The sequence below is a fragment of the Bombina bombina genome, chromosome 6 (assembly GCF_027579735.1).
Source record: "Bombina bombina isolate aBomBom1 chromosome 6, aBomBom1.pri, whole genome shotgun sequence".
Taxonomy (NCBI): domain Eukaryota; kingdom Metazoa; phylum Chordata; class Amphibia; order Anura; family Bombinatoridae; genus Bombina; species Bombina bombina.
In genome coordinates, this window is record NC_069504.1 from 980,578,883 (window position 1) to 980,598,463 (window position 19,581).

The 19,581-nt window shown below is 36.8% G+C and overlaps 1 protein-coding gene across 3 annotated transcripts in view; it reads right to left on the reverse strand.

Annotated features, from left to right (window-relative positions):
• RNF130 (ring finger protein 130) overlaps positions 1 to 19,581 on the reverse strand; it is a 625,517-nt gene that overhangs the window by 263,474 nt on the left and 342,462 nt on the right. For all 3 annotated transcript variants that reach the window (XM_053718646.1, XM_053718647.1, XM_053718645.1), the window contains exon 4: positions 7,514 to 7,585. In XM_053718646.1, the coding sequence (XP_053574621.1) occupies positions 7,514 to 7,585 (72 nt within the window). The remainder of the gene's footprint in view (positions 1 to 7,513; positions 7,586 to 19,581) is intronic.

The following is a 19,581-nucleotide window of genomic DNA, read 5'->3' on the forward strand; positions in this document are numbered from 1 at the left end:
GAAGTACCCTTGTATCCACGCCACACCAACTTGGATATTTGATTATATTTTTGAACACACGCTTATACCCATATGTAAGCATTGCTGTTTTATATCTGGTCATCCACACTTAATGGGTCAACTATATTTGATATGGTAACAAATCCATTAACCTCAGAATAACATTAAGGAAACTGTATATGAACTTCCAATTGCGAGTGTTTATTCTACAATTATATTATATCATATGTCATCTTAATTGTAGCCACATTGAATCGCACCAGGATAGTCTGTTATAATAGTATTTCATCTGGCTACATTTAGTTCACATCAGCTACAATAAGCCGCAAATTGTTTCATTGATGTATTTTATTTCTGTTGATTATCTGCTGAGCAGATAGTGTTAGACAGTCAACACTGTTCTTATATCTAGTTATTCATATTCATGTATGTTTTTATTAATTAAGAAATACAACACAAAATTAAGACACCGGTGTCTACGTAATTTCAATATTGTATTATGTATATATATTTTTTATTAAATTGTTTTTAACTTCCATCGTATTTGCATTGATTTAGGTAAATTTTGCACACTCCTCTTAAAGAGTTAAAGATATACTCCATCTTTTTTATTCACGCTATTAAGCATACCTTAAATTTTGTACACTCCCCTTAGAGAGTTAAAGATACACTCCACCTTTCTTTTTCACACTATTAAGCAAACCTCTATAGAATCAGCAATTGTTACCACCCAGTGCCAATAAGCATAGAAATACACAGTCACACTTATTCTTGACACAAATCCTTGCTCCATTGACAGTCAGCCCCAGGCGCCACTAACTAACCTATAGCCCTTGTTTTCCTTCTGAAGTCCGCACTTGTGAGAAGTGCGAACAATTAGTTGGCTAGTACTGTTTAGTCTCCAAAGTTCAGTGTACACCCTGTCTACCCCGTATCCCTTTAAGTTAGCCATATCCTTTTGGACAAGTCTAACACTATTTTATATCCAATATCAAAAAACAGTCCAAGCTATGACACTTGTAAAATCCATAAACATATTTATGGCAACATGCCAGGAATAAAACCGGTAAAGGAAACAGAACTGACGTGTTTTGGCTCAGGTGGCCGGAATCATAGATCTCTAAGGGTAATTATTCAATTAAAACCAAAAATTAACAGTTTCAATCCTATAGTCTCGTAATTCACTTCATAGTACAAATTAATGCCTATAGCAAAACTCCTAACAAAGTGAAAGTAAATCCTAGCGTTTTACAAACGCTAGGATTGACTATTGAAACAAATAAAGGGGATTTCCATTCATGAAGTATAAGATACTTCATGTAGAAAGCTCCTTTATTTGATTCAATCGATCGCTGCTCTTAGCTCCTACAGCAGAGCACGGCTAAAAAATTTTTTGGTTAAGAGGTGACATTTTCACCTCTTAGCCAATAGCAGTGCGGTAAATCCGGCTCCCATGGGCGCCAAGTCGGATTTACCGCACGGCTATTGGCTAAGAGGTGAAAACGTCACCTCTTAGAGAAATTTTTTTTTAGCTGTGGGCTGCCGAAGCAGCTACAAACGGAGATCGATTGAATCAAATAAAGGAGCTTTCTACATGAAGTAACTTATACTTCATGAATGAAAGTGCCCTTTATTTGTTTGAATTACTTTCACTTTAAGTATGCCAAAAATTCTTAGGCAAATTTAGAGATAAACAGTTTCTTATAATTAGACTGAATAACTACATTTATACTATGTTATAGGTCTTATAAAAGTTAGAAAGGAAAATAATAATAAAATGAATCGCCAATAATTGATAACATCAAATTCAAAATGGAATCATTTAGGAAACTGACACCTAGATTAAGAGTTTTGCGTTATGAGTGGCCTCCCACATCACTAACACTAAATATATTAACCCCTAAACCTAACCCTAAGTCTAACCCTAACCCTAACACCCCTAACTTTAATATAATTAAAATAAATCTAAATAAAACTTACTATTATTACCTAAATAATTCCTATTTAAAACTAAATACTTACCTATAAAATAAACCCTAAGCTAGCTACAATATAACTAATAGTTACATTGTAGCTATCTAAGGTTTCATTTTTATTTCACAGCTAAGTTTGTATTTATTTTAACTAGGTTGATTAGTTAGTAAATAGTTATTAACTATTTACTAACTACCTAGTTAAGATAAATACAGTTACCGGTAAAATAAAACCTAACCTGCTTTACACTAACACCTAACATTACAATAAAATTAAATAAATTACATTAATTAAATACAATTAACTAAATTGCAAAAAAAATAAACACTAAGTTACACAAAATAAAAAAGAAATTATCAAATATTTAAACTAATTACACCTAATCTAATAGCCCTATCAAAATAAAAAATCCCACCCCCCCCCCAAAGTAAAAAAAAACCTAGCCTATACTAAACTGCCAATAGCCCTTAAAAGGGCCTTTTGCGGGGCATTGCCCCAAAGAAATAAGCTCTTTTACCTGTAAAAAAAAAATACAAACAACCCCCCAACAGTAAAACCCCCCACCCACACAACCAAACCCCCCAAATAAAATCCTATCTAAATAAACCTAAGCTCCACATTGCCCTGAAAAGGGCATTTGGATGGGCGTTGCCCTTAAAAGGGCATATAGCTCTTTTACGGTGCCCAAAGTCCCTAATCTAAAAACAAAGCCCACCAATGAACCCTTAAAAAAAACCTAACACTAACCCCCGAAGATCCACTTACAGTTTTTGAAGACCGGACATCCATCCTCATCCAGCCGGGAGAAGTCTTTATCCAAGCGGCAAGAAGTCGCCCTCCAGGCAGGCAGAAGTCTTCATCCAGACGGCATCTTCTATCTTCATCCTTCCGACGCGGAGCGGCTCCATCTTCAAGACATCCGGCGCAGAGCATCCTCTTCATACGGTCCCAGCCGTACAATGAAGGTTCCCTTTAAGGGACGTCATCCAAGATGGCGTCCCTTGAATTCCGATTGGCTGATTTCTGTCAGTCAATCAGAATTAAAGGGTAAAAAAATCCTATTGGCTGTTTCAAACAGCCAATAGGACTGAGCTCGCATTCTATTGGCTGATTGGATCAGCCAATAGAATGTGAGCTCAATCCTATTGGCTGATTGCATCAGCCAATAGGATTTTTTTACCCTTTAATTCCGATTGGCTTATAGAATTCTATCAGCCAATCAGAATTCAAGGGACGCCATCTTGGATGACGTCCCTTAAAGGGAACCTTCAGTGTACGGCTGGGACTGTATGAAGAGGATGCTCTGCGCCGGATGTCTTGAAGATGGAGACGCTCCGCATCAGAAGGATGAAGATAGAAGATGCCGCCTGGATGAAGACTTCTGCCTGCCTGGAGATCGACTTCTTGCCGCTTAGATGAAGACTTCTCCCCATTTCATTGATGACTTCTTGCCGTTTGGATGAAGACTTCTCCCGGCTGGATGCTGGATGAGGATGGATGCCCGGTCTTCAAAAACTGTAAGTGGATCTTCGGGGGTTTATGTTAATTGGGTGAGTTTTATTTTTAGCTTAGGGTTTTGGGCACCGCAAAAAAGATAAATGCCCTTTTAAGGGCAAGGGGAGCTTAGGTTTATTTAGATAGGGTTTTACTTGGGGGTTTGGTTGTGTGGGTGGTGGGTTTTACTGTTGGGGGGTTGTTTGTATTTTTGTATTTTTTTTTTCAGGTAAAAGAGCTGATTTCTTTGGGGCAATGCCCCGCAAAAGGCCCTTTTAAGGGCTATTGGCAGTTTAGTGTAGGCTAGGGTTTTTTTTTGGTGTGGGGGGGGGGGGCTTTTTTATTTTGATAGGGCTATTAGATTAGGTGTAATTAGTTTAAATATTTGATCATTTCTTTTTTATTTTGTCTAACTTAGTGTTAATTTTTTTGGAATTTAGTTAATGGTATTTAATTTATGTAATTTATTTAATTTTAGTGTAATGTTATGTTAAACTGTAAGACAGGTTAGGTTTTATTTCACAGGTAAATTTGTATTTATTTTTACTAGGTAGTTAGTGAATAGTTAATAACTATTTATAACTAATCTACCTAGTTAAAATAAATACAAACTTACCTGTGAAATAAAAATAAAACCTAAGATAATTACAATGTAACTATTAGTTATATTGTAGCTACCTTAGGTTTTATTTTACAGGTAAGTATTTATTTAGTTTTAAATAGGAATAATTTAGGTATTAATTGTAATTTTTATTTGGAATGTTTTAAATTAGGTTAAAGTTAGTGGGTGTTAGAGTTAGACTTAGGGTTAGGTTTAGGGGTTAATAACTTTAGAATAGTGGCGGCGATATTGGGGGCAGCAGATTAGGGGTTAATAACAGTAATGTAGGTTGCGTGGATGTTAGGGACAGCAGATTAGGGGTTAATAAGTGTATGTAGGTGGCAACGACTTTGGGGGCAGCAGATTAGAGGATAAAGTTAGTGGGTGTTAGGGTTAGGTTTAGGGGTTAATAACTTTAGTATAGTGGCGGCGATATTGGGGGCAGCAGATTAGGGGTTAATAACAGTAATGTAGGTTGCGGCGATGTTAGGGACAGGAGATTAGGGGTTAATAAGTGTATGTAGGTGGCAATGACTTTGGGGGCAGCAGATTAGGGGTTAATAATATTTAACTAGTGTTTGCGATGCGGGAGTGCAGAAGTTTAGGGGTTGATATGTTTATTATAGTGGCGGCGATGTCTGGAGCGACAGATTAGAGGTTAATAATTTTATTTTAGTGTTTGCGTTGCGGGAGGGCCTCGGTTTAGGGGTTAATAGGTAGTTTATGGGTGTTAGTGTACTTTGTAACACTTTAGTTATGAGTTTTATGCTACAGCTTTGTAACGTAAAACTCATAACTACTGACTTTCAGATGGCGGTACAGATCTTGTAGTTATGTTCTGTACCGCTCACTTTTTGGCCGGACAGGCAAACTCATAATACGGCACTATGGAAGTCTCATCAAAAAAGAACTTTTTGAAAGGTGCGGTAGTTACGTTGCGTTACGGCCAAAAAGGTGTGCGGTACAGCTATACCTACAACACCTGTAATACCAGCAGTAGTGAAAAAGAGCCATGACAATGCTTTTTCACCATAACGCACAACTCGTAATCTAGCTGTGAGTTTCTTTTAGTTTGAAAATCCAATATATTTCCTGTCTTTAAAGTAATCTCTGTCTATCACCCTTCTCTCTTTGGACTGATAATTCTCTCTATAGCCTTCCATTTAAAATGATTAACTCTCTGACTGCGAATGTTAATTAAATGTTGTGAAAGAGAGGAACAGGATTATTTTCTAGGGATATTACCCAAATGCTCATTGATAGTAAGACCTACATACTGTTATGAACATTGTGCTATTTTATAAGGGATGCCCATAATTAATATTCCTGTTCAGGAGCGGAACTACAGGGGGTGCAGAGGTTGCAACCCGAGGGTGGGGGCCCAGCTTAAAAAAATGTTTCTTCAATAAAAAAACGTTGACCTGCCACTCCCTGCACTAATATCATGTGAGTGTGACGTGATGCTTCACTAGTGTCTCTGTCTCTGACTACAGGGGTTAGTTTTTCTGTTTGACCCATTGGTGTTTATGTGTGTGTGTGTGTATGTATGTGACTGTGTGTGCATTTATGCATGTATGTGTGTGTGTATATGTTAGTGGAACCAGCAAATTACAGTGTCTATACAGTACCACTATATATGGTACGGGGGGGCTGGACCATGTCACAGACTACTGTGGTCACTTAATAAAGTACTGGGACGGGTACTGGGACGGGTAGGGTCCGGCCAGCCATCTCACTGGCAGATTACAGACTGTGTCACTAACTCACTATATACAGTACTGGTTAAACAGTGTCACTATATACAGTAATAGGGGGTCAGACCATCTCACAGACTGTGGGCACAGGGTACCTCCTTTTGCAGTCATGTAATCTGATTCACATTTTTTTTCTGTGTTAAATGTTAAAAAAAAAGATATGTATCAAATTTACTTTTTTTTGGGGGGGGTGGGGGGGGCCTTCTTAGATTCTTGCACCTGGGCCCTGTGGTTTCTAGTTACGCCTCTGTTTCTGTTACATTTTTTGTGAACTGATTAAAATAACAGGTATGTCATTTTATCTATGGAATTTGAAATGTGCCACCTCTGTGAATCATTGATCACAATTCTTGCAATATATTTAATCAAATTAACACAAATTTGTGTTTTAGGCTGGTTTGTCTTTTTTTTTCTCTGTAACAATTTTTTTCAGTAATGGTTTTATAAATTCCCAAAATGTTCTAAAATATGGTATAGGTATAATAAAATATAGTTTAATGTCCAATATGAGTTAAATTATATTTGTGAGAACTCAGTTATTTCGTATTTCTAAATAAAACTTTTTTTTCTTTCTATGGGTCTTATAAACACTTTACATTGAAGTACGTGTTTATAAAGTAAATACCAGCAGTTAGAATAAATTCATGCACTTGAAAAATTTGGTTAACAGGCTTGTAAGCACCATTATCTTAGTGTTATATTTCAGTCAAATTAGGATTTAAATATACTTCAAAACAGATTGTTCAATTAAATAGCCCATCTTTTTTATGTTTAGTCAGGTTACAGGATTACAGGAAATGATCCCAGAAACAAGAACTGGAATAAACTAAATGTACTGAAAATTATCTCTATATGTCATTGCTTGGAAACCTGAGATTTTCCGTTGTGAAAATAGAGAGAACGCACATTAGTCCTACAATACAAGAAAATAAAACATGTTTTTTTATGAACATAAATATCAAAATGAAAACAAATTTGACTATATGGCTATAAATAGTTTTTGTTTCTTGAAAGTTGACATTTTGTTGGTATAGCTATTCTATATAATAGCACAAGTGTCTGACAGAGTATTTTTTCTGAAATAAATGTATTAATTTTAGATAATTAATAATAATCATGTGGGTGTTGTTTTTGAAGTATCAATTACTTGTCAAAAACACAATATGATTAAACCCCTATATGTACAGAAAACAGCAGTTAAAATATATACACATTAAAAAAAAAAAACTTTTTTTAATGAAATTATCCTGTAGTTTCGCTATTAAAAAATACAAAAATATAACTAATTTTGACATTTACCTAGATGGAAAAAAGTCAATAAAAATGTTCTTGCTTCAAAAAACTGCTGTTAAGTTTAACCAGTATTCCAAACCATACATAGCACAGCAGAGATATATCTTGAAACGTCTAGAATTCAAGCACTTAATATTAAAGCTTTTATAAGCATTAGGGAAACATTTTCATAGAAATATCTCAGAATGAATTAACCTCTAGTGCCAGCATAAAGCACAATTGGAGGTTAACCTGTAAAAAAGTACCATATTTATTTCTGCTTAACACCTACTGAAGATACCCCACACACACATTCATTTGCATAATAAAAAGTCAGTTGGATTGGAGAAGGTCTTTTATTGTAGGTTGTTAATCTGAAGAAAGTATTGGAATAAAAAAAACTCTACTTGTTTCTTACCTTATCACCCTTCTTGACTGTCCTTGTTGTCAGTTTGCCAATAGCCTTCTTAGCAGCATCTCCAAGACGACGCTGTAAAATGTAAAAATATGATTTTTTAAATACATTTATATATATATATATATATATATATATATATATATATATATATATATATATATATATATATATATATATATATATATATATTATAATTATATGAGAGAAGTTTAATTTCTAAATAATGAACACTAACTTTTTTGATTAATCTTAAAACTGTCTCTCAGATATTCGTGCCATTTAATGACAGGCGTTCAAACAAAAAATTAAGGATGAATCTAAGCAAAACAAAATTAATATACCAGAACTTAAAAAAATGTTCAATTAAAGCCTTTGAATTAAACAGAAAACTTACACTATTTGTAGGAGCTAGTCAAGATTTTTTTGAATGGTTATATATAATCTAAAGGTTATATATAATCTTAAAAAAAAAACCACATAAACTTGTTTTTCGTATGTTCTGGAATGGACTTGAATATGAAAATGTTACGTAAATGTTACGAAAAACTGTACAAACCATTTTGTATGACTGAAAGAGATTTAAATTGAATAAGCCCTTTTTCCAAATACTGGGCCTAGCTGAAGACATCTGGTAAACCAATGCAAAAGCTAGCTACCAGTAGTGAACTGGTGCTTCTGAGCATACCTAGGTATGGTTTTCAACAAAGCAATGAAGTCAATTTGATAACAGAAGTAAATTTAAAAAAAAACAACAAAAAACGCTTAAAAATGTATGCTCTATCTGAATATTTTTTATTTTTTTTTAATTTTCATGTTCTTTTAAAACATAAAATTGTCCTTGTGTTACCATTTATTTTTCGTTGGAAGGTTCTTTCCATTAAGCAGAAACTATTTGAGATAAAGGTGTATACCTCAAGAACGAGTTTAGAAAGAATGCCCAGTACAATGCATAGCTATCTTTTAGTACCTTTTAAAAAAACTATAATACAAAATGGTGACCGTTCAAATTTCAACTGTTCAAACATATATTAGATAAAGCTGCCATATAATACAAAGGTCTCTTTGTTGAGGTTGACATTTGGACACAAAAAGCATAGGTTACAAGGGAGCTCAGAACAAAGTTACTCTATTTTGTAACATTACAATGCTATGTATTCCAGCAATGGCTTATTTTGCTTTAAAAGAATAAAATAGATTTATTTGGAGTTCAGTTTTAGAGTCAGACAGTGAATGGATTTTCACATATGTCATGGGAAGGTCAATCCTAATGTGTCTCATTCAATTAAATGAAGGTCAGCTTTATTCAGTTTAATAGCAGTACCTGCAATGAGGTGCACACTTGTTTTTAATACACTTTAAAAAAAAAAAATTGTTTTTAGAATAGTTTGGTATGCCATTTAGAAATCTATAATTAATGGATTAGATGCTATATAGAAGTGAGAAAGAATACAAACCCCTGGTGTGCTGAGGACAAAGTATAGTGACTGTTAATTTTATTTCCTTGTCGCAATCTATTTTTTTTTTTACCAATACAGCACAAAACATATCATAAAGATGCTTGAAGGTTAAGAAAAGGTTCCTTGCTCGACTCCAATAATCATACAAAAGACAAAAGATGCTTAGGAGGAATGAGTTTCAGATTTCTGCCACACAGCAGCATGCACAGCTAACTGAAATGAGACCTGCAATTTTACATTGATATGGAACTTGGAAGATACTTGGTTTCTGATATTGATATTAGCAGCAGGATTTTCCTATAGGAATCATGCACTCAAATTGTATGCTCTGTGCAGTCATATACAGTCTACATTGAAAAGCACAAATACAGGAGTGATCTCATAAATAAGAAAGTACAACTGCTGTAAATTTAAAGAGATACTGAACCCAAATTTGTTTCTTTCATGATTCAGATAGAGCATGCAATTTTAAGAAACTTTCTAATTTACTCCTATTATCAATTTTTCTTTGTTCTCTAGCTATCTTTATTCAAAAAGCAGGAATGTAAGCTTACGCTGGGGCCCATTTTTGGTTCAGCACCCTGGGTAGTGCTTGCCGATTGGTGGATACATTTAACCACCAATAAGCAAGCGCTACCCTGGGTGCTGAACATAAGATGGGCTGGCTCGTAAGCTTACATTCCTGCTTTTTCAAATAAAAAAACCCAGAGAACGAAAAAAATATTCATAATCGAAAGTAAATTAGAAAGTTGCTTAAAATTGCATGTTCTAGGGGGTGTGGCTAAGCAAGGAACATGGCCGGTCGCAATTTCTAAGGCTCCAAAAGAAGATCAAGAAATCCATTGCATATCTTTTGAAATACCTAGCATCTTACGTTCATACAGCTATAAATTGAAGCCCAATCACCTACTACTAACAGAATATTATGAACAGTTTGCCGGATTATTGACCTTTTTGCTCTCTATGGACCCTCGCTAGAAGACGGCCTACCAAGCATACCTTCCACCCTTCCCCCGGCAGCATGGGTTAAGCTGCAAATGCACTAAATTGTTATAAAACGAAAGGGGCTAAAACAGGATAAGAGCTACACTACCAACGAAAGAAACCTGTCACATAGGCAAATATGGAGGAGTTACACTGCCTAATATCCACTCTTTTGAAGAATTTCGAGGAGGAATTCTGTGCGAAAATGGAAGACCTAAGGACCGTGCTAAAGTCAGAGATGGAGCTCACGGATGTCCTCCCGCACCAAATGGATCCCTCAATTAGAACTCAAACCATCCAAAATGAGTTGCGACCTAGGGCCCTAAAATCCTCTCATCTCCCAATGGGGAAGCCGACTTCAATTGCGGGTCTGGAACCGGAGCCACGCGATCTACAGATAACACTGCTACCTCTAGTTTCTGCGACTGCTGAGGTTCAATCGTGGAGGAGTTTCCCACTGTCAATATCCTGTGCAGGTGTCGGAGAGGAAACACCTACAAGTGAACGAGCCCTCAGTAAAAGAAAAAACAGCACGGATGTGGGAGGATGTGTTGGGGGATGCGGCTGGCCCTCTGATGTACCGATCTGATCTGTCCTTACCAGAACATCTGCTCAGAAGATGGTCCCGGCTCTGGCGACACTGGCTTTCAAACTCCTCACCAACAACGGGAGGTATTTTTATAGCGACAATCTGCAGTTTCTCCACCTCGACCCTATCCTTGTGCTGCCTTAAGACTGGCATCGGTTAATGCTTCCTGAGATTATTTCCCCACGGAGCTCTACCTCTGAAACACTGACTTTATGGATGACAACAGTAATGTCTGATATTTGATCTCACAATGTATAAGTTTATTTCGCTTAATCTGTAGTTGAGAGCTATATTTCTTGCACCTACATACAAAACTCATGTCTTGCTCACGCATGTTCTAAATGTTTCTACTGAAAGCCTAGATAAAGGGTAGTTTGTGCACAGATTAGCCTGACGGTCTTATATATATATATATATATATGTTTTTATTACTTCTAACACAATGTGGAGGATAACTCAGGGGTTCGTGATTATATTGTACCAACTACTATGGTCAAATATAGCTTAAAATAAATCTGCATCTCATAGATCTACTTAGAAAGTGTACACATAAAACCCACACGGTAGGTGATGGTGAGGAGTCACCCTGATATATGCAGCTTTCTGATCCCTTTAACTGGAACTCCACCCCTAAAGCCTTTATAACCTCATTCTCACATCAACTCATTGCTTGATTATTTTGTTGCTTTGAGTAGTGCTAACCTTACTCATTTATTTGACAAGTCAAGTCTCTAATTCCTGAAAGGTGTAACTTTGCTCTGTGTTGCTTCAAAACCTAGCTACCTAATTATTGCCTAATTTACACCTACCTGTTTGCTGATTCTGGTATTCATCTGAGTCTCCCTGTCAGCCCTGCACTACCTGTTTGGATCTACATTCCTGGCGTATTCATCCGCCTGTTTCCTTTCACACTGAGGATTTCACACGCTGCAGCAGCACGCTAAGGATCTCAGCCGCTGTTCCTGTTCTCTCCTGGAAGTCCGTCTCTCCTAGTATCTACACCGGATCATTCTCCTATTTGCCTATCTGTTCCACGCTAGAGCTAATGGTCACTCAAGTACTTTTGTTCTGAATACAAATTATTCTGCCATGCTGCTCTTTTCAATCATGCTTGCTAAATGTGCATTGTCTACACTGTCTGCAGTATACTATGTCTAAGCAACTTAACTACAGCCTGTACTTACTACTAGCTCTCTGGGTCAATTGCTTCTATGTGTGCATAACTCTACTACCTGCTTCTCAAACCAGGTAGGTATCTGCTTGCTTTTACCTGCTAAGTGCTGCATATACAGACTTTACATTATTATTTGTGCATGCTACTTACCAACTACAGATAAATTAGTATTCAGACTCTCCTAATAAATCTTATTATTTAACTCATTCCACCTATACTTTCATATATATATATATATATTCCTTTATTCATATATATATATATATTCCTACTGCTGGGACTCAATTACTGAAGTAACTGCTGTAATTAATTAACCCTTTTGTTACAGACTTATAACATTAGGTGTTCCACTTTACAGCTACAAATAATCTGTTTTTCATTATATGAGAATTATAAACAGGTTATTACATAATAATCAAGCCATAAAACCAGCAGTATGGAACCATAAGGTGGATTACCTTGCAAGAGCACTCACTGACCTACAAACAGAAACCACAACTTTAAGAAATGTAGTTAAAGAATTGACTGTAACAAGAGTCCCAGAACCTCCAGAACCTCAGATCAACCCGCCAGCTTTATTTTCAGGGAAAAGGAGTGATTTCAGGGATTTCAAAAATGCTTGTTTACTGCTATATGCAATGAAGCCTAAGACCTACTGTACTGAAAAAATTAAAGTTTGCACTACAATCTCATATCTCATAGGTGAGCCAAGGTCATGGGCAAATCGATTTTTTGAGTCCAATGACTCTATTTTGGATTCCTTAGATTTGTTTTTCACAGCTATGAGTGCACTTTATGAAGATTGTAACACTCAAATTCAGGCTGAAACAAAATTAAGAGCTCTCAGACAAGGAAAGAGGCCTGTTGAGGACTTTATAACAGAATTCCAGATGTGGGCTACCGACTCACTCTGGAATGATATTACATTAAAAAACCAATTCAGATTAGGCTTAAATGAAGCTTTAAAAGATGAGATCTCTAGATTGGAGATGCCTGATAACTTACACGGCTTAATAAAACTAGCCACAACACTAGACCGCAGAATAAGAGAAAGAAGGTTAGAAAGGTACACATCAGACACGCCTCTCAAAAGATTGCCAGTAAGCCCTACAGAAAAGATACATAACCCACATACACCTATGGAAATAGGAGTAATTAAAGGTCCTCTGACCCCTGAGGAAAAAAACAGACGACGCCTAGCAAACCTCTGTCTTTACTGTGCTAGTAAAGAACATACTGTAATATCCTGTCCCATTTTACATTGACAGAAAAAGGGTAAGCTACTAACACTTAGTTGTACTACTACACACATAAGACAAAAGTCATTGACACTCTCTCTCTCCTTACAGTGGGACCGACAGCGAATCAAGACTGAGGCGATAGTAGACTCTGGGGCTTCTGACTGCTTTATTGATGCTACATATGTTGAGCTGAATAAAATACCTTGTGTCACTAAACAAAATCCTGTGTTCATAAGATAAATTGATGGTTCTTTGATACATAAAGGTCCCATAACAAAACACACTATACCCCTATTAATCTCTACTTCTGAAGGACATACTGAACACATAAGTTTTGATGTAATTCCAACTGCACTTCATACTCTGATATTGGGTTACACTTGGTTAACTAAACATAACCCTAGCATAGATTGGGTTACACCCACTGTCACATTTAATTCCTCGTATTGTTCTTCTACCTGTTTCCCGCATCAGATCTTGGGCACTGTAGACCCAGAGATACCTGTTCACTATCATGATTTATAAGATGTGTTTGATTTAAAGGAGGCTGAGGTTCTACCCCCCCATAGAACCTTCGATTGCCCCATAGATTTAATACCAGGGGCTAAGGTTCCTTTTGGGAAAGTTTATCCTCTCTCGCAGAAAGAGTTACAGTATCTGCGAGAATATTTAGACAATAACATTCGGAAAGGATTTATAGTCCCCTCTACATCGCCTGCTGCAGCAGGGTTGTTCTTTGTGACTAACAAAGATAAGACCTTAAGACCCATCATCGATTACAGGGCCCTCAATGCAGTTACTGTAAAGAATCGGTATCCATTGCCTCTCATCCCCGAACTCCTTGAACGCCTAAACGGTGCCACCATCTTCACTAAACTTGACTTAAAGGGTGCGTATAATTTAATACGTATCAAGGAGGGGGATGAGTGGAAAACTGCATTCCGAACCAGATACGGACTCTTTGAGTACCGAGTGATGCCTTTTGGGCTCTGTAACGCCCCTGCTACATTCCAGCATTTTATTAATGAGATTTTCAAAGATCTAACAGACGTATGCGTCATAATTTATTTGGACGACATACTAATTTACTCTAAAACAACAGAGGAACATATAAAACATGTGAGATGGGTTCTTACACGATTACGTGATCACAGACTCTTTGCAAAGGCTGAAAAATGCCAATTTCATGTACAAAGGATAAAATTTTTAGGGTATATCATAACACCCGATAAGGTACAGATGGACCCAGAAAAGTTATTAGCTATTAAGAATTGGCCAGTACCCACTACTCTTAGATCTCTCCAGAGATTCTTGGGGTTCGCCAATTTTTATCGTAGATTTATTCACAATTTTTCTATGAAAGTAAAACCCCTTACTTCTTTAACTAAGAAAAATTCTAAATTTCATTGGACACCTGAAGCAGATCAATCCTTCAATTATTTGAAGACATGTTTTACTACAGCCCCAATATTAAGTTTGCCTGATCATTCATGTCAGTTCATTGTGGAGGTTGATACCTCTGACACTGGTATAGGAGCAGTTTTATCCCAAAGAATTAAAGACCAACATGACACTCACCCTATAGCCTACTTTTCAAGAACCCTTTTACCAGCTGAGGTACATTACTCTGTGGGTGATAAAGAACTTCTAGCCATAAAATGTGCTTTAGAGGTATGGAGACATATATTAGAGGGAGTTGACAAACCTTTCTTAATATTCACAGACCACAAAAACCTTCAATACTTGAAACAGAACAAGACCTTATCCTCTCGTCAAGTAAGATGGTCCCTATTTCTTGACAGATTCAATTTCCATATAACATATAGACCAGGTAAGCTCAATGGTAAGGCAGATGCCCTATCCCGACAAAATGATGACAAACCTATAAGTGACTGTTTCACACAACTTATACCTAGTCACAAAATCATAGCAGCTCTAAGTACTTTGGAGCTCGACATTCTAACAGCTTTAGCAACTGATAACATACCCACTCATACTCAGTTAATAAAGGAACCAACTGGCCTGTACACTTTTCATAACAAGCTATACATCCCACAGACTCTTAGACAGAGACTCCTCTCTCATTTCCATGATAACCCTTTATCTGGACATCAAGGAGTCTTCAAAACTAAAGAACTCTTACACAGAGACTTTTGGTGGCCACACATGGGCGAGACCGTTCAGAAATACGTGTCCACTTGTGATGTCTGTGCAAGATACAAAACAGAGAAAAAGAAACCCATTGGTTATCTCACTCCTTTATCTATTCCTGATACCCCATGGAGTGTTATCTCTATGGATTTCATTGTTGAGCTTCCCCCTTCACAGGATCACAATACCATCATGGTTGTTGTTGATCACCTGACTAAGCTGGCTCATTTCATCGCTATGAAATCACTACCTACTGCCAGTGACACAGCTACAGCTTTCCTTAAACATGTCGTACGATTACATGGGATACAACACTCTATCATAACGGATCGTGGATCTCAGTTCACTTCCAATTTTTGGAAAGACCTCTGTAAGTCACTCTCCATTCATCCTAGATTATCTACGTCTTATCATCCCCAGACAAATGGACTCACAGAGAGAGTAAATGGTATACTTGAACAGTATCTTAGATGCTATGTTTCTCATCTACAGGATGACTGGTTGGAACATCTTCCGTTAGCCGAATTTTCTTACAACAATTCGGTTTCTAGTTCCACCAAGATGACTCCGTTTTATGCCACCTACGGATACCACCCACAGTCTATTCGACTTACACAAACCAACACCAACACTCCTTCCGCTAATTCCTATCTCTCCAATTTACAGGATAGTTTGATTCTTCTAAAAGAACATCTACAGAAAGCTAAGACCGATCAGCAGTATTATTATAATGCTAGACATAGACCTAGTCCTGAATACAAATTGGGTGACCTGGTATGGCTTTCTACCAAGAATTTGAAACTCTCTATACCATCCAGAAAGTTGGGTAGTCAGTTTGTTGGACCTTTTAAGATTAAACGTATTCTCAACCCTTCAGCTGTTGTTCTGGATCTTCCATCTAAATACGGCTTACACCCATCATTTCATGTTTCTCTTCTAAAGCCTCATAGGACGAGTAGTGAATTCACTCGTAGGACGGTTCCTCCTCCTCCAGTGATTTTGGATGAGCATGAAGAATATGAAGTTGAATCTATACTCGACTCCCGAATGCTACGAGGACGATTGCAATATCTAATCCGCTGGAAGGGTTGCGGTCCGGAGGAGGATTCGTGGGTTCCTCATTCCCAGGTTCATGCCCCTATGCGGGTAGCTGCGTTCCACAAGCACTATCCCCTCAAACCATCCCTGGCATCTTCGGAGCTGATGCCTTGAAGGGGGGGGATCTGTAATGTCCCTTTAACTGGAACTCCACCCCTAAAGCCTTTATAACCTCATTCTCACATCAACTCATTGCTTGATTATTTTGTTGCTTTGAGTAGTGCTAACCTTACTCATTTATTTGACAAGTCAAGTCTCTAATTCCTGAAAGGTGTAACTTTGCTCTGTGTTACTTCAAAACCTAGCTACCTAATTATTGCCTAATTTACACCTACCTGTTTGCTGATTCTGGTATTCATCTGAGTCTCCCTGTCAGCCCTGCACTACCTGTTTGGATCTACATTCCTGGCGTATTCATCCGCCTGTTTCCTTTCACACTGAGGATTTCACACGCTGCAGCAGCACGCTAAGGATCTCAGCCGCTGTTCCTGTTCTCTCCTGGAAGTCCGTCTCTCCTAGTATCTACACCGGATCATTCTACTATTTGCCTATCTGTTCCACGCTAGAGCTACCGGTCACGCAAGTACTTTTGTTCTGAATAGAAATTATTCTGTCATGCTGCTCTTTTCAATCATGCTTGCTAAATGTGCATTGTCTACACTGTCTGCAGTATACTATGTCTAAGCAACTTAACTACAGCCTGTACTTACTACTAGCTCTCTGGGTCAATTGCTTCTATGTGTGCATAACTCTACTACCTGCTTCTCAAACCAGCCTAAGTGTATAAATCTGCTTGCTTTGACCTGCTAAGTGCTGCATATACAGACTTTACATTATTATTTGTGCATGCTACTTACCAACTACAGATAAATTAGTATTCAGACTCTCCTAATAAATCTTATTATTTAACTCATTCCACCTATACTTTCATATATATATATATTCCTTTATTCATATATATATATATTCCTACTGCTGGGACTCAATTACTGAAGTAACTGCTGTAATTAATTAACCCTTTTGTTACAGACTTTTAACATTAGGTGTTCCACTTTACAGCTACAAATAATCTGTTTTTCATTATATGAGAATTATAAACAGGTTATTACACAAAGAGATTCACTACTATTTAAACATTGCCTCGCCAACAAGCTCTTTAGGATTGTTTGATAGGTCATATAATATTCCAATACATTACCTACAGCCATTATATTACAATCTTTTCATTTTATCCAGCAACAGATAAATGGTAACATACAGTAAGTACTATTGGAGACATGGAGGGCAAAACAGAGCTAACCTATGTATCATTATATTTCCTCCTATTATTTATGTGTATACCATGTTGGTGCTTATAGGAGAACTCCATACTGTTTCTTATGTACTCTCCATTTCTACGCTACAATTTATAAAGCACAATATCAATCCCTATATAACACCTACCTCCATTTCACTTTAATGGTGAACTACTATGTCAGAATCCCTGCCCTGTCCACTATATACGTGCCTAAATCTTCCTTTATATACTTGGTGTAAGGGGCACGCCTATAAGTATATACTAAGTACAGCACCAGGCTCACAGAGAGCCGACACACGTTGATCAGCACCTGAGCTCTAAAGAATACAGATGAAAAAAGCGAAATTATTGAAGAATGTATCTGCTTGTTTCTATCTGATGAAAGACAACTGAAAGTGGTTCCCCAGCTGCTCCCATAACCGCAAATACCGGCTTCACACATTAAGAAAAAGGGCAATTGTATGGAGAAACTGCGGTAGGAGCTCAAGACACCGGATTCAAACAGTGCGCGCACTATACAATCTGTGAAGCTGATTGGTGAGTAACGGCCCCTGGTAGACAGACGTCAACAGCTTGTGACCGAGTGAATTGCTGAGAAGCGATATCTGAATATTAAGTAAGGAACTCCCTGTTTGATCGGAGGCAATAGGTATTGTAAACCTCATTTTAAAGTGACATTAAGAGGCTTGGATTTTGCATAAATATTAACCGTTGCAAAAAGGAATTCTTTTCTTTGTCCAGTATACGGACTTTTAACATTGGAATGTACAGATACTGAGAGTGTTAAATCTGTGGCTATGGAAATTTAATTTCGGATATAAGACATAAAAAGGAAAATTCCATTGGCCAAACTGATTATGATTGAATATACGAGAAAAAGTGCAGTGTATTCATCCATTGTAACATCTTTTGCTTCATTCTCTCTTTTCTACACAAAGTATTTGAAGATTATGTATATGCTTGCTTATTGAGATCATTTGTATTCATCAAGTCATTTGTATTAACTAAGTTTATAATTATTAACTGTTTCAATTACTTTATAACTATACCAATTGGGTTTTTTTTACATTTTGTTGAATTTATTTTAAAAATCCTATATGAAATATTTAGTTGAAATTGAGGCACCGGTGTCCTAGAAGTATAGGAATTGATTGTGTAATTTTTAGAGTGTTTAATAAATTTATGGATGTGTTTAGAACCTGTGTGAGGTTTCTTATGTTTAAAGTAAGTATTTGTGAGTAACTTTCCAAAGGAACTTCCATTTTTGAGGATACTTTAGGCACATATGTTTTAATAAGGAATCTTTTTATTTTTATTTTGACTATATATATTATATACCCAAAAGGACGTATTTGTAGTAGCAGACTGCTCTCTGAGCGCCTCCCACAATCTCCCTTTTTTCAGTGTATATTGGTTACATCTTTTTGGAGAGAAGTGTAACATTAGTGGGTGTGCCAAGTGCTGCTGAAACCAGGCTCCTAGACAAACTCTGTTGATTGGATTTTATATACTTGGTGTAAGGGGCACGCCTATAAGTATATACTAAGTACAGCACCAGCTTATATCCGATCCCTAAAATTGGATAACCTTAGCTTAGTGAACACATAGAGAACAGAGATAGGGGATTCTGATGTGCATATTTTCTAAGCAATATATGTTAATATCATTACTAATTTAACTTTATTTATGGTGTACAGGTTAATTTGTTGTATAATTCCTTCAGGTCTTTATAATGTTGTTAACCTACTCTGTTTAGTCTCCACTTGTAGACCACCTATCCTCTGTGATAATGTATAACTTTGAGCTACCTGCACACTCTCCTAGGTACTTTATTACTTTGTTTTTTTATTTTTTTGCAATATCTCTGAGCCTTATTTGTATATACCTGCATTACCCAAGATCTAAATAATCTCCACTAAGATAGTTTTGTAGCATATGCCACTAGTGTAGTTTAAGGTTAGATATCGTATAATGTATATCCCCCTCCACTCTCATACGGTGAAACCACTCCTTTCTTTAAATTTTCTAAAACCCTATGTCAATTTAAAAAGCCTCGCCCCTTCCCCTCCCCCACTCA